General features: G+C 34.6%; 1 protein-coding gene across 1 annotated transcript in view; it reads right to left on the minus strand.

The window, feature by feature from the left end:
* Window positions 1-22536, minus strand: part of Herc1 (HECT and RLD domain containing E3 ubiquitin protein ligase family member 1) — a 191842-nt gene that overhangs the window by 48597 nt on the left and 120709 nt on the right. Inside the window, exons 31-40 of the mRNA XM_026384846.2 lie at window positions 20607-20762; window positions 18938-19044; window positions 18299-18409; window positions 16735-16911; window positions 14534-14773; window positions 14093-14176; window positions 11722-12242; window positions 8660-9435; window positions 2278-2476; window positions 1280-1440 (exon numbers count right to left, since the gene is read on the minus strand). Coding sequence (XP_026240631.2) covers window positions 1280-1440; window positions 2278-2476; window positions 8660-9435; window positions 11722-12242; window positions 14093-14176; window positions 14534-14773; window positions 16735-16911; window positions 18299-18409; window positions 18938-19044; window positions 20607-20762 — 2532 coding nt within the window. The remainder of the gene's footprint in view (window positions 1-1279; window positions 1441-2277; window positions 2477-8659; window positions 9436-11721; window positions 12243-14092; window positions 14177-14533; window positions 14774-16734; window positions 16912-18298; window positions 18410-18937; window positions 19045-20606; window positions 20763-22536) is intronic.

Raw genomic sequence — 22536 nt, forward strand, 5'->3', positions numbered from 1 at the left:
TCACAATAGCTGTAAGTCTCCAATTTCCTGAAAATGTCTAAATAAAATCTTACTCTAGTAAAATATGCTATGACTAAGCTTATTATAGCAACATAAAGGTTTTCAAACAGATAAATCTGCTAGTAATATAAAATAAACTTGCTGAAAATTCCTTTAAAAAAATTTCAAACTTACAGGAAATTTGCAAGAATAGTACAAAGAATTTTTTATCCTGAACCAATGCAGAGTAAGTAGCAGACCTGATGTTCTACCTCCCCTAAATATGTTAATATGTAACTCCTATAAATAAGAATACTCTCCTGAATAAGCATATTAAGTGTCTCAGCAATGTCCTTTACAGCAAAGGATCTAATCTGGGATCAGATTATCTTTGCATTTTATTTAGTTGTCAAGTCTCTTCTATCTCCTTCAATCATTTTGACATTTCAAAGATTAGATATTTCAAGATTAGATGTTTGATATTTTGAAGATAAGAGATTTTGTATAATGTAGCTAAATTTAAATTTGTTGTTGCTTCCTCATGATTAGATTCAGATTAATGCTTTTTAGTATTTTCTCATTGCATTCTATTAGATGATACACATGATATGCAATTTCTTTCTTCCTCTTCTTTTTTATTTTTTAAACTTTTTTGATACCGGGGATAAACCCATGGGTGCTTTACCATTGAGCTACATCCCTAGTCCATTTTATTTTTTAATTTTGAAACAGGGTCTCACTGGATGCTGAGACGGGACTCAAACTTGAGATTCTTTTGCCTGAGTCTTGGGATTATGCTAGCCAAGATACACAATTTCAATCTGTCTAACTTCTGGTGATGTTAACTTTGCTTACTTGAGTTAGATGGGATCTGCCAGGTTTCTCCACAGCAAAGTTACTCTTTTCCTTTTTCCCTTTAAAACTAAAGGGTATATTTGTGGAGGTATTATAAGAGTGTGAATTTTCTACTCCTCATCAAAGTTTTACTCAATAGCATCCATTTATATTTAATGGCTGAATTATTATAATGATGATGAATTCTAATTTCATCATTCATTAGTTGGTCCTCCACTAATATGTCCTTTAGGCTTGGTGGGAGTGGGTGTACCTCAGTGGTAGAGTAATTGCCTGGCATGCACAAAATACTGAAGAAGACACTCAATTTGATGGGTGCAGTTCTCCTTCATTAAAATCACTGCTTTACCTTCAGTGAAGACAAACTATAATGTCCACATAATAAAGTCCATACATCTGGAATGCCAAGATGTTTGGGTGTCAAAATAAATGAAAACACACACACCTGTACGATTAGCTGGCCTTGCTGACTGTGAATCAGGAGAAGTTAAACTTTGCCTCCTTCCTACTTCATCAGAAGGAGAAGTTGGTAACGACGATATTGGAGGAGTCTGTGCCCGACGTGTGGGAAGTACAGTGGTAGTTGGGTAACTAGAGAACATTTGCCTTTGAGAAAACAGAAATGGCTATTAGCATAAAATCAAAATAGGAAATAATGTACACATGTCCAAATATTGAGACTCACTACAAGACAACCATTCTCCTCTTCTACTAAGATATTGGTCTACAGAATAGATATAAAAATGACCTGTCAAGTAAGAAGAAGGGAAAAAGATAACTTTAAAAAGAAACACTAAACATTTGTTTCCCTTGTTTCACTTAAGCCACAGTTAAGAGAGATCAGAACAGTCTTCTTTCTGAAGTTTTCCTTTGTGTACATATCTGACAAGCTGAAACAAAACTAAATTTAAATAAGTAAACATTATTTGGAATTTACAAACCTATTAAGTAGGGTTGGCTAAAGAAGCATCATAAAACATGCCTTTTCATTTGAAAAGGTACACTTATTTGATCTTATAGTACAAATAAAAGTATAAAGAATTATGCTTAAATGAAAAAATATATTCATGGATATGAGCTTTTTATTGAAACTAATGTTCAAAACACAAGTATTTATCTTCTGAAGGAAAAAAATTCCAAAGCTCAATCAAAAAAAAAAAAAAATCATCATTAAGACAGCACTCAAGTGTTGGAGCCCTTGCTCATCAGTGGCATGGCTGATTAGACCTGGGTCTACCACTGTGAGACTTTGAGGTAACTTATTAAACTTCTGAGGGACATTTCCAACTTCATTTAAATGGGCTTTACTAAATGATCTCAGGTTCTTTCTAACTCCAGAACACTGGGGTTCATTCAGTTGGGCCCACTATTCATTAAGAAAACAACCATGCCTGGAGAACTAGAGGCATCAGAATAGCAGACATTAAAGGTCAACTTCTCTACCTGAGAAGACTAAGTGGCATCACTCCTGGGGACTCAGATGCAGGCACCGTTTCTGTGTCAGTGACTGGAGTGGTGGCAGTTGTGGTGTCCTCAAGGGAGCTGCTCATAAAGGAAGTTGTGCTTGAGGCTGATGGGCTCGTGGTAACAGGTGTCTGTGCCTGCTGGGCATGGTCAGCTTCTTCAGCTTGTTGATCAACCTCTATCAACCAAGATAAAGGTTAGGAAAGTAGTAAGCATTTCTTCAAAAATAACAGTGGATGTGGAAAAATATCATTTAAAAGTTTCTAAATACGTTTTCTGAAAGATTTACAGGAAAAAGTCCTTACATATACTCATCCTTATATGAATATTGTACTCATTATTCCGGACTCCATAGACAGTACTATAACAAAACCTTGAAATTATCCAGTTCTCTTTTTAGAGAAGAGGGTTCTCTCAAAAACAAACAGGTAAAAGTCTCACTTTCATATTTAGGATTTAATAATAGATTCTCTAAAGATAACCAATCATTAAAACTGTGTTTCCTCAGGACTTTGATGTTGATACCTATCTTCAGTCTTTACAGGCAAAGATAAACCATATAGATACAAGAATAAGAAATACCTAACAAAACCTCCATGATTTAAAAATGACTCCTGAGTCCTTATCCTAAGAGTTAAAATGGGTGGGGGGAGTTAAAATGTCTAAATATTTACAGTGTATTTATATATTTTTCACTAATCTGGTAAGGGAGCCCACTAAAAAAAAAAAAAAAAAAAAAAAAAAAAAAAAACAAAGTAGGAGTTGCTAGAAGGACAGCTTATTCTATTAGATTTGCTAAATATCCACATTCCTTCATAATCAACATGATTATAACACACCTCTCTCTGTTTACTAAGTGAAGACGGTGAAGAAGTAACAGCAAAGGAAAGGAAGGGGAAGGGAAGAGTTTGTGGAAAGGGAAGGAATAAGGAACAATGTAAGTTTCATGAAGGCAAGGGACTTTATTTTGTTCACTATTGCTTGTAGAACCTAGAAAAGTACCTGGCACATAGTATACACTCAATAAACATTTCCTGATGAAAAAACAAGGGAAAAAAGGATTACAAACAATGCAGGAATAACTTAAATCTACAGGAGGACCTAGAAGCATCAGAAACATGGACAGGGAAAGAAATCAAGGCATACCTAACTCAGATGGAACAGAATATTAGAGAAGACATGAGACAGCAAATCCAAGCAATGAAAGTATATTTTGAAAATGAATTAATAAACAAACAATTTCAAACTGCAAAGAACGAGCTTTACCAAGAGATAGAAATTAAAAGAACAAACAGTAATCCTAGAATGCAGGAAACCATAAACCAGATTAAAAACTCTAACGAGAATATTACAAATAGACTAGATCAAGTAGAAGTCAGAACATCAGATAATGAAGACAAAGTTTATCAACTTGAAAAGAATATAGTCAACACAGAAAGGATGCTTAAACCTCATGAGCAATCTATCCAAGAGATATGGGATCTCATAAAAAAAAACCAAATTTGAGAGTCATTGGGATAGAAAAAGGCACAGAGGTTCAAACCAAAGGAATGGACAACGTATTAAATGAATTAATCCTAGAAAACTTCCCAGAGATGAAAGATGGAATGGATTGCCAAATCCTGGAAGCCTACAAGACCCCAAACATCCAAAACCATAATAGACCAATTCCAAGACATATTCTTATGAAGATAGCCAACATACAGAACAAGGAGAGAATATTAAAAGCTACAAGAGAAAGAAGGCAGATTACATTCAGGGGTAAACCAATTAGGGTAACGACTGCTTTTTCATCATAGACTTTGAAAGCGAGAAGATCCTGGAACAACGTATTTCAAACGCTGAAAAATAATGGATTCCAACCAAGAATACTGTATCCAGCAAAATTAAGCTTCAGATTTGACAATGAAATTAAAATATTTCACGATAAACAAAAGCTAAAAGAATTCGAAGCCAGAAAACCAGCACTGCAAAGCATTTTGAGCAAAATACTAAAAGAGGAATTGAAAAAAAGCACCCAAAACGAACAGTAGGAGATATCTCAGTAAAGGGGGAGAAAAGTAACCAAAGAGGAAAAACTAGCCAAACTAAAATAAATAAATAAATAAATAAACAAACAAACAAACAAACATGACTGGAAGTACAAACCATATTTCAATTGTAACCTTAAATGTTAATGGCTTAAATTCACCAATCAAGAGACATAGGCTAGGAACCTGGATTAAAAAAACAAACCCAACAATCTTCAGGAGATTCATATAATAGAAAAAGACATACACAGGCTGAAGGTGAAAGGTTGGGAAAAATCATACCACTCACATGGCCCTCGGAAGTAAGCAGGAGTAGCCATACTCATATCGAATAAAATCAACTTCAAACCTAAGTTAATCAAAAGGAATAAAGAAGGACACTATATACTGTTAAAAGGAACCATCCACCATCAAGACATAATAATTATCAATTTGTATGCACCAAACAATGGTGCGGCAACGTTCATAAAACAAACTCTCCTCAAGTTCAAGAGTCAAATAGACCACAACACAATAATTATGGGTGACTTCAACACACCGCTCTCGCCATTGGACACATCCTCTAGACAAAAGCTGAACAAAGAAACTATAAAACTCAATAACGCAATCAATAACCTAGACTTAACCGACATATATAGAATATATCAACCATCATCAAGTGGATACACGTTCTTCTCAGCAGCACATGGATCCTACTCAAAGATAGACCATATATTATGCCATAGGGCGACTCTCAGTAAATATAAAGGTGTGGAGATAATACCATGCAAATTATCTGACCATAATGGAATGAAACTGGAAATCAATGATAAAGGAAGGAAGGAAAAATCCTGCATCACCTGGAAAATGAAAAATATGTTACTGAATGATCAATGAGTTACAGAAGACATAAAGGAGGAAATCAAACAATTCTTAGAGATAAACGACAATACAGACACAACATACCGGAATCTATGGGACACAATGAAAGCAGTTTTAAGAGGGAAATTCATTTCCTGGAGTTCATTCCTCAAAAAAAGAAAAAACCAACAAATAAATAAACTCACACTACATCTTAAAATCCTAGAAAAGGAAGAGCAAAACAACAGCAAATGTAGTAGAAGACAAGAAATAATTAAAATCAGAGCAGAAATCAATGAAATTGAAACAAAAAAAAACCATTGAAAAAATTGATAAAACTAAAAGTTGGTTCTTTGAAAAAAATAAATAAGATTGACAGACCCTTAGCCATGCTAATGAAGAGAAGAAGAGAGTGAACTCAAATTACTAACATACAGGATGAAAAAGGCAATATCACAACAGACACTACAGAAATACAGAAGATAATTAGAAAGTATTTTGAAACCCTATATTCCAATAAAATAGAAGATAGTGAAGATATCTATCAATAAATTTCTTCAACAAATGGTGTTGGGAAAACTGGAAATCCACATGCAACAAAATGAAGCTGAACCCCTTTCTCTCACCATGCACAAAAGTTAACTCAAAATGGATCAAAGAGCTTGAGATCAAATCAGAGACTCTGCGCCTGATAGAAGAAAAAGTTGGCTCCGATCTACATATTGTGGAGTCGGGCTCCAAATTCCCTAATAGGACGCCCATAGTACAAGAGTTAATAACTAGAATCAACAAATGGGACTTACTCAAACTAAAAAGTTTTTTTCTCAGCAAGAGAAACAATAAGAGAGGTAAATAGGGAGCCTACATCCTGGGAACAAATCTTTACTACTCATACTTCAGATAGAGCCCTAATTTCCAGAATATACAAAGAACTCAAAAAATTAAACAATAAGATAACAAATAACCCAATCAACAAATGGGCCAAGGACCTGAACAGACACTTCTCAAAGGAGGACATACAATCAATCAATAAATACATGAAAAAATGCTCACCATCTCTAGCAGTCAGAGAAATGCAAATCAAAACCACCCTAAGATATCATCTCACTCCAGTAAGATTGGCAGCCATTAGGAAGTCAAACAACAATAAGTGCTGGCGAGGATGTGGGGAAAAGGGTACACTTGTACACTGCTGGTGGGACTGCAAAATGGTGAGGCCAATTTGGAAAGCAGTATGGAGATTCCTGGGAAAGCTGGGAATGGAACCACCATTTGACCCAGCTATAGCCCTTCTCGGACTACTCCCTGAGGACCTTAAAAGAGCGCACTATAGGGATACGGCCACATCAATGATTATAGCGGCACAATTCACAATAGCTAGACTGTGGAACCAACCTAGATGCCCTTCAATAGATGAATGGATAAAAAAAATGTGGCATCTATATACAATGGAGTATTATGCAGCACTAAGAAATGACAAAATCATAGAATTTGGAGGGAAATGGATGGCATTAGAGCAGATTATGCTAAGTGAAGCTAGCCAAGCCCTGAAAAACAAATGCCAAATGTCTCCTTTGATATAAAGAGAGCAACTAAGAACAAAACAGGAAGGAAGAGCATGAGGAAAAGACTAACTGTAAACAAAGACAAATGGGGGGAGAGAAAGGGAGAGAGAAGGGAAAGGATATTCAAATGGTAGGAGACCTTCAATGATACACAAAAGTATAAGAGGTTATGATGGGCAAGGGGGAGGGGGGAAAAAAGGGAGAGAATTGAACAACAGCAGAGGAGGCAGAGAGGGAAGGTGGGAGGGGAGGGGAGGGGGGATAGTAGGGGATAGCAAAGGCAGCAGAATACAACAGTCACTAATATGCCATTATGTAAAAAAGTGAATGTGTAACTGATGTGATTCTGCAATTTGTATTTGGGGTAAAAATGGGAGTTCATAACTCACTTGAATTAAATGTATAAAAGATGATATGTCATGAGCTTTGTAATGTTTTGAACAACCAATAAAAAAAAACACTCAAAAAAAATAAAATAAACATTTCCTGAATTAAACTCAATTTTTATTTCAAAATTTATAGTTCCCAAAGGGGAGGATAAAAGATAAAACAAAGGTTTTTTGTTTGTTTGTTTGTTTTTTTACATATAATATATTGGTCTATAAAAGTTGTGGGCTTTAAAGTGCTCTTTAAAAATAGCTCTGAGACACCAGTCCGAATGGCAATTATCTGTTTTTAGAAAAGAGGTGTTGCAATTATCCAGTTCTGTTTTTAGAGAAGAGGGTTCTCTCAAAAACAGATGAAAGTCTCACTTTCATTTTTAGGATTTAATGAGAGATTCTCTAAAGATAACCAATCATTAAAACCGTGTTTCCTTAGGACTTTGATTTTGATACCTATCTTCAGTCTTTACAGGCAAAGATAAACCATATAGATACAAGAATAAGAAATACCTAGCAAACAAGAATACAGACAACAATAAGTTTGGTGAGGATGTGAGGGGAAAAGACACATTCATACATTGCTGGTGGGACTGCAAATTGGTGCAACCAATCTGGAAAGCAGTTTTCCTTAGAAATCTTGGAATGGAACCACCAGTTGATCCAGATACCCCACTGGGTATATACCCAAAGGACTTAAATCAGCATACTATAGTAACACAGTCACATCAATGTTTACAGCAGCTCAATTCACAATAGCTAAACTGTGGAACCCACCTAGATATCCTTCAATAGATGAAAGGATAAAGCAACTGTGGATATATACACACAATGGATTACTCAGCATTAAAAGAGAATAAAATTATGGCATTTGTAGGTAAATGAATGGAGTTGGAGAATATCATGCTAAGCAAAGTAAGCCAATCCCCAAAAAACAAAGGCTGAATGTTCACTCTGATAAGTGGATACTGATCCATTATGGGGGGGCATGGGAAAAATGGAGAAACTTTGATTGGGCAAAGGGGAAGGACAGATGAAAAGGGAGTATGGGGGCAGGAAAGATGGTGGAATGAGATAGACCTCATGAACCTAGGTACATGTAGGATTGCACATATGGTGCAAGACATGAGAAGTTGTGCTGCAATTGTGTACAATAAATCAAAATGCATTCTGCTGTCATATATACCTAATTAAAATTAATTATTTAATTAATTAATTAGAATATCTCTGCGAAGTTAGTAGAATATTATATATTTTGAATCAGATCAATAAATACTTGGGTACCTTTTATACGAATTAAATTTGTTTTACAAAATTTCCTAATAATTATAATGCTTAGGAAGGTTTAACACAGAAATTTATGTATAGGCTAATGATTATTAATAAAAAAGTAACAAAAAAAGGATTGGTTACCTTACAAAGGAAAAATGTTGTGATACTTGTTTTGGCCCCCCCAAAAAAGATGTTCTTAAAAATCACATAATATATCGACAGTTATAAGTAATTTCAATGGAACAAATCTTTTTTTAAAAGTCAGATAACTTACCTTGTTTGATTTTGCCCCCAAACTGGTCTTCCAAAAGCCCATGGACCACTAGTTTGTAAATCATGGCTTGAGCTCGTTCCAGATCAGCTAATCCCAATGCTCTCTTTATGGGTGACCGCATGACTGCTCGCTTCACCATGTGGCGCATCAAGAACTGTAAGGCTGCACGCATCTCCACATCTTCATGAACAACTGGTGAGCTTGCACAGTCTGAGTTGTGGCCATTTTCAGCCAGGACTTTTGGTATCAACAACAGCTCAGCATATTTGCTACAGCCAAGAAGAGCACTAAGTGATTTCATAGCACCAAGGTAAAGATAGGACAGCTGTACTGCTCTGATTTCTGACTGGGCTATGTCATGGTTTTTGGACACATGTTCGTGATTTTTTCTTTTTCCTTCTGTTATTTGATGTTGGGATTCCACTCCTGGCAATGTTTGATCTAAAGAAAATGAAACTATTTCATTTTCTGATTTGGAGCTTGTGGTACCCTGACTTTTGACATCATCAGCTGTTAATCCTGTTCGCACATCTAAAGTAGATTCACTCTCAGGTTTCTGATCAATGTCCCCTTTCTCTTCAGACTCATGTCGGTGTTTCTTTTCATGACGCTTGGTGCTCTGTTTCCCCATATCTTCATGAATGCCTGTTAGATATGTTAGGTCCAGCAGCACAGAAGCTGTCAGGCCTCGGAATCGTGCCACATCAAACGGCAGTGGTTCACAGGGCTCCAGATTATACAATGGAGTATCACTAGGCGACCAAAAAGTTGGGAAGCTTTAATAAAGATCAGAATGACACAGGAAAAAGCAAGTGAGGGAAAGACAGGAGGAAGGTACAGAAAATAATGTAGGCACAACAAGATGCATTATGTACACAATACAAAGAATACTTTACACAAACTAAAGACATCATTACAGAGAGAAAAATGAGTCTATTATGAGAAAATGGAGAGTTGTGATGCTACATGCAAAAGCACTGAGATGTTCATGTGCTTTCAAATGAGAATAGACTTTATTATATAATATAACCCAGGAACTGCAAACTTCTCATAAAGGGCCAGATAGTAAATATTTTAGACCTTGCAGAGTACATGGTCTCAGTTGCCAGTATTCAACTGTGCCATTATAATACAAAAGCAGCCACTGATATACTAAAGAAAGGAGAGTGGCTGTGTAAATTTACTTCCAAAAATAGCAGGGAGCCAGATGTAGTTTGATGTAAGCTATCTGGAAAGTCTGTATAATAAATCTAGTTTATTTTGTGGGTAATAGCTCTTTCAAAGTCTTCATAGAAGACTTTGTTTCACTAAGAAATTTACTTTATAGTCTTCAATTAATGTTTCTAATTTATAATTTAAGCAAAAATATGATTATATATTTCCTAACATTTGGCAAGAAATTCCTGAAGTTTATGAATGCTATAAACATAAAATAATACAAACTTTAACAAAATATAAGGTTTTGTTGTACTAATCTAAATTGTGATTCTGTCTTGTTTTCCTAATCCTGTTTTCCCTCTGCCTCATTTTTCTTACTGGTTTTCATTTACTAATTTACTTATTTTACTATACTGTATGCATATTAGTAAGGTAACATAAATCCTTTCTGAAACAAGGCAAAGAATATAAAAGGTAAACACTTTCATGTAACTTTGTAAAACCATCATTGGTTTTTCTTAGATTAGAGAAGTAGACATTAACCCTTGAAATTGTGTGTAAAATTTATGTATGTATATTTTTCAACTAAGTGGGTCCATAGCATTCACTTGATTTTAAAACCATGATACTTCCATTAAACGCTAAGCACCACTGTTTCAGATATTGTTCTATGTCATATTAACTTATAACTTTATAGGAATCACATTAGGCAATATAATGAATAACTACATAATATCAACCAAAATCCATATTTTCAACTAATACAACGATGTGGAGTAATAAGTCAGTTTTTTGGATAGTGATACTTGACATTTTTCTTCTTTAATAAATGAAGTTTCTAATTCTAACTGAATGCAAACACATAAGTGCTTTTAAGTACTCTGCTGTATCAAATAAATGGAATGATTATATCTATTAAAAATCTGGGGCTCAGGCTGGGGTTCAGTGATACAGCCCTAGCACTGTGGGGTACTGGGTTCAATCCTCAGCACCACATAAAAATAAATAAAATAAAGGTATTGTGTCCATCTACAACTTAAAGAAAAAAATTTTTTTAAATGCTGCACATTGAGGGAATAGAAATATGGGTGCTTAAAAAAGCAGGGGCAGAACAAGAATACTTTAAGTCAAAGATAATCCAAAATGTAATTCTAGTCATTCAAATGTTCCCATGCTATACTCAAAGCCCTTCTATCAAAATAAAATCAACGGATCAGCTGGCTTGCTTTTTACTATCCCAGTATAGTAGAAATGACCAAAAAGCAGGAAACTGGACTGGACATGTAGTTCAGTTGTACAGTGTTTGCCTAGCAAGCAAAAGACCCAGGTTTGATTTCCAGTACTCCATCTGTCACCAAAAAAGGCAGAAAACCAAATGAAAAACAGAAAGAAGGATTCCAATTAAACCTAACTAGGGATATTACCATTTCTTCACCAAAAAAAAAAAAAAAAGAATAAAACAAAAAACTATGCTTCTTCTTCTTCTTCTTCTTCTTCTTATTATTATTATTATTATTATTCCTGGGGATTTAACCTAAGGGTACTCTACCACTGAGCTACACCCTCTTTTATTTTAAGACAAAGTCTTGCTAAATTGCTGAAGCTGGCCTCATACTTGCCATCCTCCTGTCTCAATCTCTCAAGTCACTGGTATTATAGGCATGCACCACAGTGCCCAGCAAAAATATTTGATGAATCACTAGTATTTCAAAGAACATGGGTTTGGAAATTTTTTTCCTTTATAAAATCATAGTACCAATAGTTAGCTGTATGGAAAAAATATTTTTAAAAACTCAACCAGCAATTCATCTAAAATACAGTGATTATACTTACTGTCCATGGGAAAAGTCCCGTTTCATTATTAAATATTCATTTGCTAAAAGTGTTAACTCAACAGATCATACCTGATGGTAATTTCTGCTTCATCCCATTGGACCTTGGCAGACGTGCTACCCTCTTTGACCACTCCCAGCAGCGTGGCATGGCGCCCAGTTTGCTTGTGAACACACCGACCTCCAACTCTAAGACCAGCATCAACTCCTCCTATCACTGCCAGAACTGGCCACACCTCTATGCAAAGAGTCCTCAGCTGTGGCTCTGAGAGGTCAGCAAGGCCATGTCTATTATGTTTACCTTTCTCTTCCTCTTTGTTCTCCTTCTCCTCTCTCATTTCATTTTCCTCTCGGCTCTGAACCGAGCGGCTTTTCTTTAGCTTCTGACCTGACTCTTTAATACATATCTTAATTTTATGTAGCCTTTCCATCATTTTTTTGTTAATGCAGTAAGTCCAACGGTCTGTTCGGTGAAGGATACGGATAAGTTGAATAGTGGCCTCAGCTAGCACTGCTGCTACTGGACTACAAATGGGGTCTCCTGGAAGTAAGTCCCGTGGTGTGCCTCGCATCTGCATATCACAAATTTTCACCTATATAAAAGAAAAGAGGGTGGAACATATGTGATATCAATAGGTTTCCTTAACTGTTGTAACTATAAATTCTAGCACATGGAATTCCATGTGGAACTAGTGTTTGATCACCTACTACACATGTAATATACCAACTGGCTCACAACAAAGAGGAAATGTTGCAGACCTACTGAAGTTACTAGCAGTATGGTACTCTGTAATAAACTGCCCTGTCATTTAAATCTCTTGTAGCCTGTGAATTACAGACCTGGTAGGACCACTAAAAAGATGGATATATGTAACTGAATTAATTTAGTTCACAAAAGTCTGGAGTATACACCAGTTCTCATTATCAAGACTCCAGAATAATAATGTGTCCTAGAACTATCTTTTATATTGTTCAAGGGGAACAAAGATAAAATTTTAAATCTATACAACTGGGATAGTTCCAATCTGGACATACACTACAAACTGGAAGAGAGGACTGAGACTTCAATTAATATCTTAATTCTACATAATCTTGGGAAATTATTTAATCTCTTTAAGCCTCAGTTTTACATCTGAAAAAAATGGCACAAATAATCGTACTGGCCTCCTACACTACTTTAAAAATAATATGAGCTGGCCATGGAAGTACATGCCTATAATCCCAGTGACTCAGGAGGCTGAGGCCAGCTGTCCCTGGATTCAATCCCCAGTACCACAATAGATAAATAAATAAATTAAATTAAACTATGCACATAAAGTGCTTATCAGTACAGTGCCAGGTACACTATAAATGTTTGAAAAAAAAAAAGGTTAACTATTATTAGTATTGTTTTTCTCAGAGATTCTGAAGTTTGTCACAAAAAACCTTCCAGATAGAATAACTTGATTGTTACCTAATCTAAGGTTGAATAAATTTTTTCAAGGTTCCTTGCTACTGGAAAGCACCATGACCATAATTCTCAGCAGAACATGCCAGAACCTATTTTGGGATACAATAATATAATCAGGACAAGGGATAATATCAGGTACTAGGAGGCCTGTTTACTTCATCTCCAGTTCAATTTTTATTGCCTACCTATTCTAGAAGTAGTTCCCTTGTCTTGTGAAGAGCTAGCTTTAAATCATAACTCATGGAAATTTAATTTTTTAAATGTAAATTATTTTTAAAATATACTTTAAAGCATAGAATAAAAAGTAACTTTCACGGTTAGGGTCCTCCAATTTACCTAATTTGTAAACTTATTACTATAAAATAACTAAAAATTCTTGAGAACAAACCTAAGTCACCTCCATCCTACAGTAAAGGATGGAGCAAGAAAAAAAAAATTTTGTCTATCAGTACAGGGAGACCAAAGAAAGGTTGATCTCTGTCTAGATTTGAGATGAGGAGAATAAAAAGGTTTCAGTCAGAAGGGATCCCTTTTAATTTTTTTCTCAAAAGTTTCAAATTTATACTATCTATAACGTTTGAGAGCTCCCCCAGGTGAATTAATAAAAGGTAGCTCTCTATCATAACTGGAATTTCTATTACTCAGCTAGTGGCATCCTATCACATTTAAGATTATTTCTAGATTTCTCTCATGTCCATAATTGCCAATGAGCCACATTATCCCTAATTTAGTTCCTATAATTACCATAGTTGCACATAAATTTAAAAATTTGATTCACTATATCCAACTAACCAGAATATCAAATTGTGTCTTACTGTAAAGATAATTTCTAAAAGTATTTAACCTCATTCTATAAGAATGAATTATATGGGTCAGTACTCTTAATGGTATAAACAGCTTATTTATACTTATAAACTCTACCTGATGCTAAAAATTTAATAAGAAAACAAATAACCTTCATACTTAAATATAAAGGTTTTGAGGCTTCATTACCTTTTCACCTGGGTTGCTACTATAGAACATTACACATGGGTACAACTCTGCTGCATCCACATCTTCAAAAGCTAATTTAGGTTCCTAGAGTGTGACAGAAGTGAGGGAAAGAACAAGGAAACAAAAATATTTTTAAATTGATAACATCTAACCACATTAAAATACAAAGCCTTAGGAGACAAAACAAAAGTTACTATAGCCAAATTGCAACTACCAAGGAAATTCCACATATAATAAATGATTCTAATTTATTCATTTGTTTCAAAAATCTTACTGGGATTTAACACATTTCTGTTGTTAGTTTGGTGCTTGTAAGAATAAAAAGAGAAAGTATTAAAGACAAGGAAGAAGAAAGTAGATAATCTATACACTAGATAATTAGCACTTGAATAATTAACTGTAAATTTGAAGGAAAAAAAGTTTATGAGTAGGTTTCAGTACCTCTCCATTTTTCCCAAAGGAAATAGTCCTGGCTTCCATGTCTAATACACAGGTAATGAAATCTCCTTGAGTAAAGCTGGACAACGTCAGTGTTTGTTCTCCATTGTGGTAGAGGTTACCACTGTAGGCCCTATAAAGCCACATATCTGAGGTGGTACGGTGGTTAAAGTCATGTACTGGCCAACGAGAAACTCCGACACATGTGCCTTCATTACCTCTGTTTTCCTTCACAATGTAAAACTAAAATAAATGTTATAATACTCATTAGTACTAAAAAAAAAATCTGTTTGTATGCTATTAACTGCATAAACCAAAACCAAAAGATTATGTTTATAAACAATATATTTGCCCTATGAGAATTTTATTAACTTTCTTTCCCACCTAAGTAGAAATAACTTGAAAATGAAATAAATTCATCAGTTTATGAAGATTTTAAAGGAAATTCATTCTTTTTTCCTCATTCAAATTTTTATTCTAGAATAAAATTTTATTCTAATTTTTACAAAAAATCAATGTCAGTAAACATATACTATTATCATTTTCAACAACTATTTTAAGATTTTTCTATTTTAATTTTAACATTATAATTATTGATAAATATAACTCATGTAAATAAAAGCTCTTTGAGGTCCTCACAATATTTTATTTTTTAAAATTTATTTAATAATTCTAATCAGTTATACGCCAGAGTAGAAAGCTATTCAATTCATTTTACACAAATGGTGCAGAATTTTTCACTTCTCTGTTTGCATGAAGTAGAGTCACACTATTCGTGCATTCATACATGTACCTAGGGTAATGATGTCCAGGAAATTCATTTTTTACCTTGTAGAATGTTTTAAATTATTTCTGTGTCCTTCAACAGATGAATGGATAAAGAAAATGTGGTATATATACACAATGGAATATTACTCAGCCATAAAGAAAAATGAAATTATGGCATTTGCCGTTAAATGGATGGAACTAGAGAATATCATGCTAAGTGAAATAAACTAATCCCCCCCTCCCCCTGCAAAAAGGCCAAATGTTCTTTCTGATTTGTGGATGCTAACCCAAAACAAGGGAAGTTGGGGAGAGGAATAATAGAAATAGATTAGACTACACAAATAGATTAGGTAACAAAAGGAAAGGAATGGGAGAGGGGAATAGGAAAGACAGAATTAATTGGTCATAACTTTCCTAGTCTCATATTTGTATACACTACCCAGTGTAACTCCACATCATGTATGACCACAAGAGTGGGAACCTAATATTATAAGTTATACTTTATGTATGTATATCCTGCCAAAATACATTCTACTATTCTGTATAAATAAAAAGAAAAAAATAAAAAATAAAAAGGCCTGACTGCAATAGCAATCCTTGGCTAGTATCTGTGAAATCAACTGTAAATAGTTTCCTACACTGATACAAACTTTTTTAAATGAAAAGGTTGCTCATGGGCCTACAGCATTTGAAAAAAAACAATGTGGTTTACACTGAACACCAACTTTCCTTTTTGGAGTCTAGAATTTTGGTACATCAGGTAAAATATGACAAATATAACCAGTCCTCAGAAAAACCTTGGGCTCTGAGTCTCTAATGGGGATTCCTTTGAAACAACACATACATGTTGCTTGCTGCATTTTTTTTGCTGAGGGAGGGACAGAACATAAAAAAGCCAGCACATGATTCTTCCATACAGTACCTGTCTTTTTCTTCCCTTATCATAAGGTTACATATCCTTACTACATCATTATATTAAATCTCAATTATGAGAACAACTATATGCTAAATCTTAAGAATTCTCCTAGTGAATGTCTAAATATGAGGGTGGTCTTGGGGACCTTTGACACAGTGGTAGCAGCGAGATTACTAGAACAACCCTCAAAATAATAGAGTTAGAGCATTATTTGGGAAAAATAAAGAAAAGGAGTGGAAAAAAAACAAATTCTAGTGCCTGGGTGGCTATGGAGTTACACACTGTATGAAACAGCAGATGAGGTACTAATTTGTTGTGAAAGGTAAGTTACCTAAAAAATTTGAAAATGATAAGTCCAACCACTTCTGGTTTCCATTTATGATAACACCTTACATATTGATAGAACATCGTTTACAAAATGATTTGAAAGTCCTTCCACATATTTTTTTTTTCTTTTTAACATCTTGGGGAAAAGGGACCAAAATACAAAAGGCTAACAAATGCTTAAAATTCTATGTACCTTCCACTGATAGCATCCAGAAGTTACTCCAGTTGATGCCAAGCCATATCCTTTTCCTCCACTGCCATGAGTTAAAATCTGTCCATTCTCCACTATGCAACACTGGGCTTTCTCTGGGTCAAAAGATACTTCTTGTATGGGAAGATTCTCATCTTCTTCCTCCAATTCTCCTTGCTTCTACAAGAAAGGAAGCTGGTTCAGTATTTTGAAGTAAACCAGATCTCTATTAAATTCTATGACTCTTTTATGCCACAAATATTTATTATCTACCAAATACCAGTTACTGTGTAAGGACATGTTCCTGCCAATCAAGAGGTTATTGTTCCATTAGGGGATAGAGAGACAAATGATGTAAGTATTGCAGTAAGAAAATAACAAAAGTTACATGTTAGGTATAGTAGAAACATACATGTATAAGTATCTAACCATGCTTCAGAAAGAAACGGAAGTATTAAAAGAGAGTGGCTTCTGAGTTGACACCTGAATGATGAAAACACATTAAATGCTGGGTATGATATCACATGCCTGTAATCCCAGACATTCAGGTTCAAAGCTGCCTCTGCAATTTAGTGAGGCCTTAAGCAACTTAGCAAGACCCTATTTTTTCTTTTTAACTTTATTTTTTTATGTTTTTAGTTGTAGTTGGACAGAGTAACTTTATTTTACTTATTTACTTTTTATGTGGTGCTGAGGATCGAACCCAGCGCCCCGCACAATGCTAGGCAAGCGTTCAACCACCGAGCCACAACAGCCCCAAAGATCCTGTTTCACAATAAAAAATTAAATAGGGCTAGGAATGTAACTTGGTGGTGGTAAAGCACCCAGGGTTCAATCCCCAATACCATAAAAAAAGTCATGAAGCAGATGACCAAAGAAGAGAAAGGCTCTTCAGGCAGTGTATATAGCATGTGCCAAGGCATGGAGGTGTCACAGAATTCAATGATTTAAAATCATTGCAAGCAGAATGGAATGTTCAGAGGATAAGAATGACAGAAAATAAGCCCACAAAGAGAAGAAACAAAATCATGAAAGGCCCTATAAGTCACATTAAGTTTGAACTAGCACAAATGACTTACATAAGGATCTGTGATCAGATGAGCACTTTATCAATATCATTTTACCAGGGGTGTATATAAGGAAGGCAAAGAGAATAATCAGGGAATTGCTGCAAGAGTTCAGGTAAAGAATAGGGAGGGCCTAAATTCATTCAATAAGCATTTATTAAGCATCTACTCTTTGCATATGGTTGCAATATAAACAAGAGATAAAAAGAGATAAAAAGCAAGGAAGTGGCATAAGCTTACTACTGAAGGATAAGAAAGAAGATAAAGAAAGCTTCATGGATAAAAAATGTGATTTGGGAGGGTGGGAATGAAAGACAGGCCATTTTCTCTTTCTCCATTCTGTCTCCTTCTCCATTTGTAGAGAAGGAGACAGAATGGAGAAAGAGAAAAATGGAATAAACAATAGAGCAAAGTCCCATAGAAGACTCTGCATCACAGATAGGTGACAGGATATTCCTTTGTGCTGTCTAAAAAAAAAACTTTTTGAAAGAATCACTTACCTGTGATTTTATTTCTTGTTCTTTTTCCTTTATCTGAATAGCATGTTTGGCCTGAGCAATGGGAGTCTCCCACATACAATCCGATAGAAGGGAAAACAGGCGCTCAACTACCTGTTTTATTGAAGGAAAAAAAGATAATGAAATTTATAAAGAGTAATTTTAAGTATTTTTAGAAAAGATGTAACTATAATATTAAGTCATGTCTAGTTTGATTATATCAATGTCTAGCAGCTATTTTGGGTGGTTATAAGTTAAATATATACTTTTAGAAAGATCATTGACACACTAGAAAGTAGTTTACATAGGCTTTATGTTGCCTTATTATATACGGACACCTGATAAAGCTATACAACCTCACACATTTCGCTCTCTAAAGGCCCAACCTAGTAAGACACTCTACATACTGTCCTTTCCTTTTGATATTAAAGTTATTCCTAATCCCTCTACTTATCACACTTCATAATTTCTCTTTCTCTTCCTTAAAAGTGAAATAACAGAGAAAGCAATGTTAAAAGTGAAAGTTATGCTACTGAATAAATGACACATTTATAACTAGAAAGGCTGTATATAAGTTTAGATTTGAAGTGAATAATGTTGCAAACATGTAAAATATTTTCTATTAACTTTAAAAATAGAAACCTGAGCCATTTGGTCATCTTCTACTCCAGATTCACAAGCTGGTAGCACAGCTTCAAGAACATGAAGTGCAAGTAGCCTTGTTCTTAAGTTACCAACTAGAGGAATACCTAGAGGAAAAAAAGATGTTTGCTTATTATCAATGTGACTTAAATTCAAAGTTAAAATGATCTCCTTGGAAAAAATCCCTGAGACAGCTAAGCATTTATAAGTGGAATGAACGTCACTTAAACCTGTCATCAAATGAATTCTGAACCCATACTATACCCATTAATGCATATAAATATCATGTTTACACACACACACACACACACACACACACACACACACGGAAAGCACTGTAATAACCACTCATGCCAGGCACTATACTATGTATTTCACACATTTTTACTCCATTAATCCTCATGGACCCTGACCTGTAGTCTCATTTTACTGATGAGGAAATAGGATCAGAGAATGTAATAATTTGCCAAGTAGAGGCAGAATTTTAAACATGTCTGTGAATCTCTAAAGTTTTTGTTTATTTGTACCCTCCCATTGCCTCTCCCTAGGTTCATGCCTTGACTGTTTCAAAGAGATTGCTAGAATTAATGGAGAGTAAGCAGTTTGTACTTTTCTAAAGATAGCCAAAGTAGAGATGGAATACTGATGCATAAATATGTACTTTAAACAATTCACATAACTATAATAAAACCAGTTTAAAATAAATAAATATATGAGTTTTATGTTTTAGGATTTTACAATATAAACTTCATCTTACTAAAGGAAAAAAACTGTTGTAAGTTATACTAATTAAGAAAATCTATGGTGAGAATATAAACATGTAAAATAACACATATTGTGGACCATCATTATGTTATGTTATGTTTTGGCATATTTAAAACACTAAAGATCATGAAAAAGATCTGGAAATGAAGAGTGGTGATGGTTGTAAAAAATTGCTAAGATACTTAATGTCACTGAATTGTACACTTAAATAGTCAAAATGGTAAATTTTATATTATGCATATTTATCACAATTAAAAAACAAATCAGATTAGGAAAGGCCTGTCAATAATCTATGTACATAGACCAGACTTTAGACTAAGAACTAGTAATTAAACTTATTGTATAGAACTATCATAGATATCAAACATTCATAAGGCATAACCAAGGTAACTGAAATCACATCATGATAAGAGAAAATGGACAGATACAAAAAATGAGATCAGAACCTATACCAAATTATATATTAAACAGTATGTTCATCACATATTTTTAGAATATTTTACCATCTGCACAAATAAAATCAGCTTTTTAGATTAAATCCACAATTTTCTCAGGTGCCACTTTTTAAAAAAATATTTATTCACTTTTTAATTGTAGATGACACAATATTTTCACTTGATTTATTTATTTTTATGTGGTGCTGAGGATCGAACCAAGGGCCTCGCATGTGCTAGGCAAGTGCTCTGCCGATGAGCCACAACCCCAGGCCCCTCCAGTGCCACTTTTTATTATTCATTTTCTATCATTTTTTACACTTGTAACTGGAGCTTTCTTTCAATCAAATGAGAAAGAAAAGCTCTGAAATCAAGGTTGAATGTCCAATGTTGTTAAAATCTAGTGTTCTCTTAATAAAATACATGTGATATATGAAAATATTCTAAAATAGAGGCCAGGGGGCACATACCTGAAGAACACTTCTGAGATGCTATATTTAGAAGCACCTCTGTCCACTTTGGGGAAGCCATTTTTGATTGAATTGCTTTTGAAGACACAACTCTTCGAAGAAAAACTAAGAAATCCCCTAGATGGAGTTCAGCTGCATGTTGTTTCCTAAGAGCAGCTGAAAATGAAGAAACAAGTTTACATCATAACCAAAAGTTAACAGGAACTAGTGATATCTAACAGAGCTTGTATTTGTATTGCACTATGCACAAATCTGATTCATAATCTAGGTTTTCAGTAAGCTAATGATTTTTGAAAATTTAAAGACTAGAATAGAGATAAGTTTAAAAACAAAAAAAAAGCCAAATGAAATATCTTTTACATCAGTGTACAAAAAGAATGAGCATGCTAGAATGTGTATATATACTTGTTATCCCATTTTTTAAAAAGTGGTACTCTAAAAAACGATGGCTCCCTACCCAAATCTAGAGTTCTGCTAGATGAAATTTTGAGAACAATGATCTGTGAATTTGTATGAAAAAGTGTGTGTGTGTGTGTGTGTGTTTTGTGTGTGTGTGTGTGTGTGAATTAGGAAGGAAGTTCACAATTTTAATTACACTTTCAAAAAAAAACCCTTGCTTCCCTTCCCCAACCAAATTATCACATCTTTAATAAAAGATTTTCTGTTCTGAAATTCTACAAAGAAACACATCCCTAAGCCTTAGTCTACTTTGCCTGAGAGCAAACTCTATGTATAAGACCTTTCACACAATCTTGCCTTAAACAACCAATCTTCTCAGTTTCTCCATGGCATCAGCACAAGTCTCTCTTTTGTCACTCTGAAGCCATAGAAAACTATCTTCCCTTCCTGTATCACACCACATTTTCTTATCACACACACCTTTCACACTTTCTCAGACTGTCAAAGTCTCATACAGAGATAGAATCAAAAGTGTGCCAGAATGGCCATCTCCAAGGGATAATAAAACATGGAAAATTAAAACAATTTGAAGATAAGAATATATATAAAATATCACTTATATACATATAGTATGTATAATATGCTTTATATATATAAAACTTTCAGGAAGATTCTGACATGCTGAATTAAAGAACTCACTGACAAGTCACTTGTCATGGAGATAGACTCCTGCCAAGGGGCATGCTATGGTGACAACAGAGGATAAGTAAACTACTCTCATGGGAAGATGCATCCAACTAATAGAAGAAATTTTGTTTGCTGAGGTAGGTATGCAAGGCTATGACAGGAATAAAGTGCTGAGGATAATTAGAGAGAAAAAAAAAACCCACAAACTCTTCTCTCTATTTCCTCCAAATAGAACCCTGCCTCTTCTTTACCCAAATGTTAAGTGAATATTTTTTTGTATTAGTTTGAAAAATACAAAAGTATTAACCTGCCCCAGTTATCCACATGTCTCACTCCAAGCTTGTCCCTATACATTCCTTCAAGATCCAGTTAAAAAGCTACCTCTTTTATGAAGACTTCTCTCTCAGCAGAGGGCCCTGGGTAAATCCCTTTATGAAGTCTGCATTCTACCTCCTACTGCCAGAAAGTATTTCTGGAATAAAACGTAAGCCTGGAGACCTTAAATATAAAGCTGGTCAATAAAATCTGATGATATAGTTTGTGTTTCAGTGTCAATACTACATTTTAAATGAAGGCTATACCTTCCTTTTAATTATTTTATTTAGAAAGATTGGAGCTTATTAATATCTAGGCAGCCTGCCTCTGAATGGCTAGCCCCTGCTGACTAAAGTCAGTCTTACACCTAGTTGTCTCCATAAATACGAAAGGATCCAATGACCTTCTAGCTAGGATAACTGAGAGAAAGGGACACGAACTCTGTCACACACGCTAAGATTCAGTCACAAAAGAACTGTTTCTCTCTTTACTGGACATGGAAGGATCCAGTTTTATGTAGGCTTTATAG

The sequence above is a fragment of the Urocitellus parryii genome, chromosome 6 (genome assembly GCF_045843805.1).
Source record: "Urocitellus parryii isolate mUroPar1 chromosome 6, mUroPar1.hap1, whole genome shotgun sequence".
NCBI classification, from domain to species: Eukaryota; Metazoa; Chordata; class Mammalia; order Rodentia; family Sciuridae; genus Urocitellus; species Urocitellus parryii.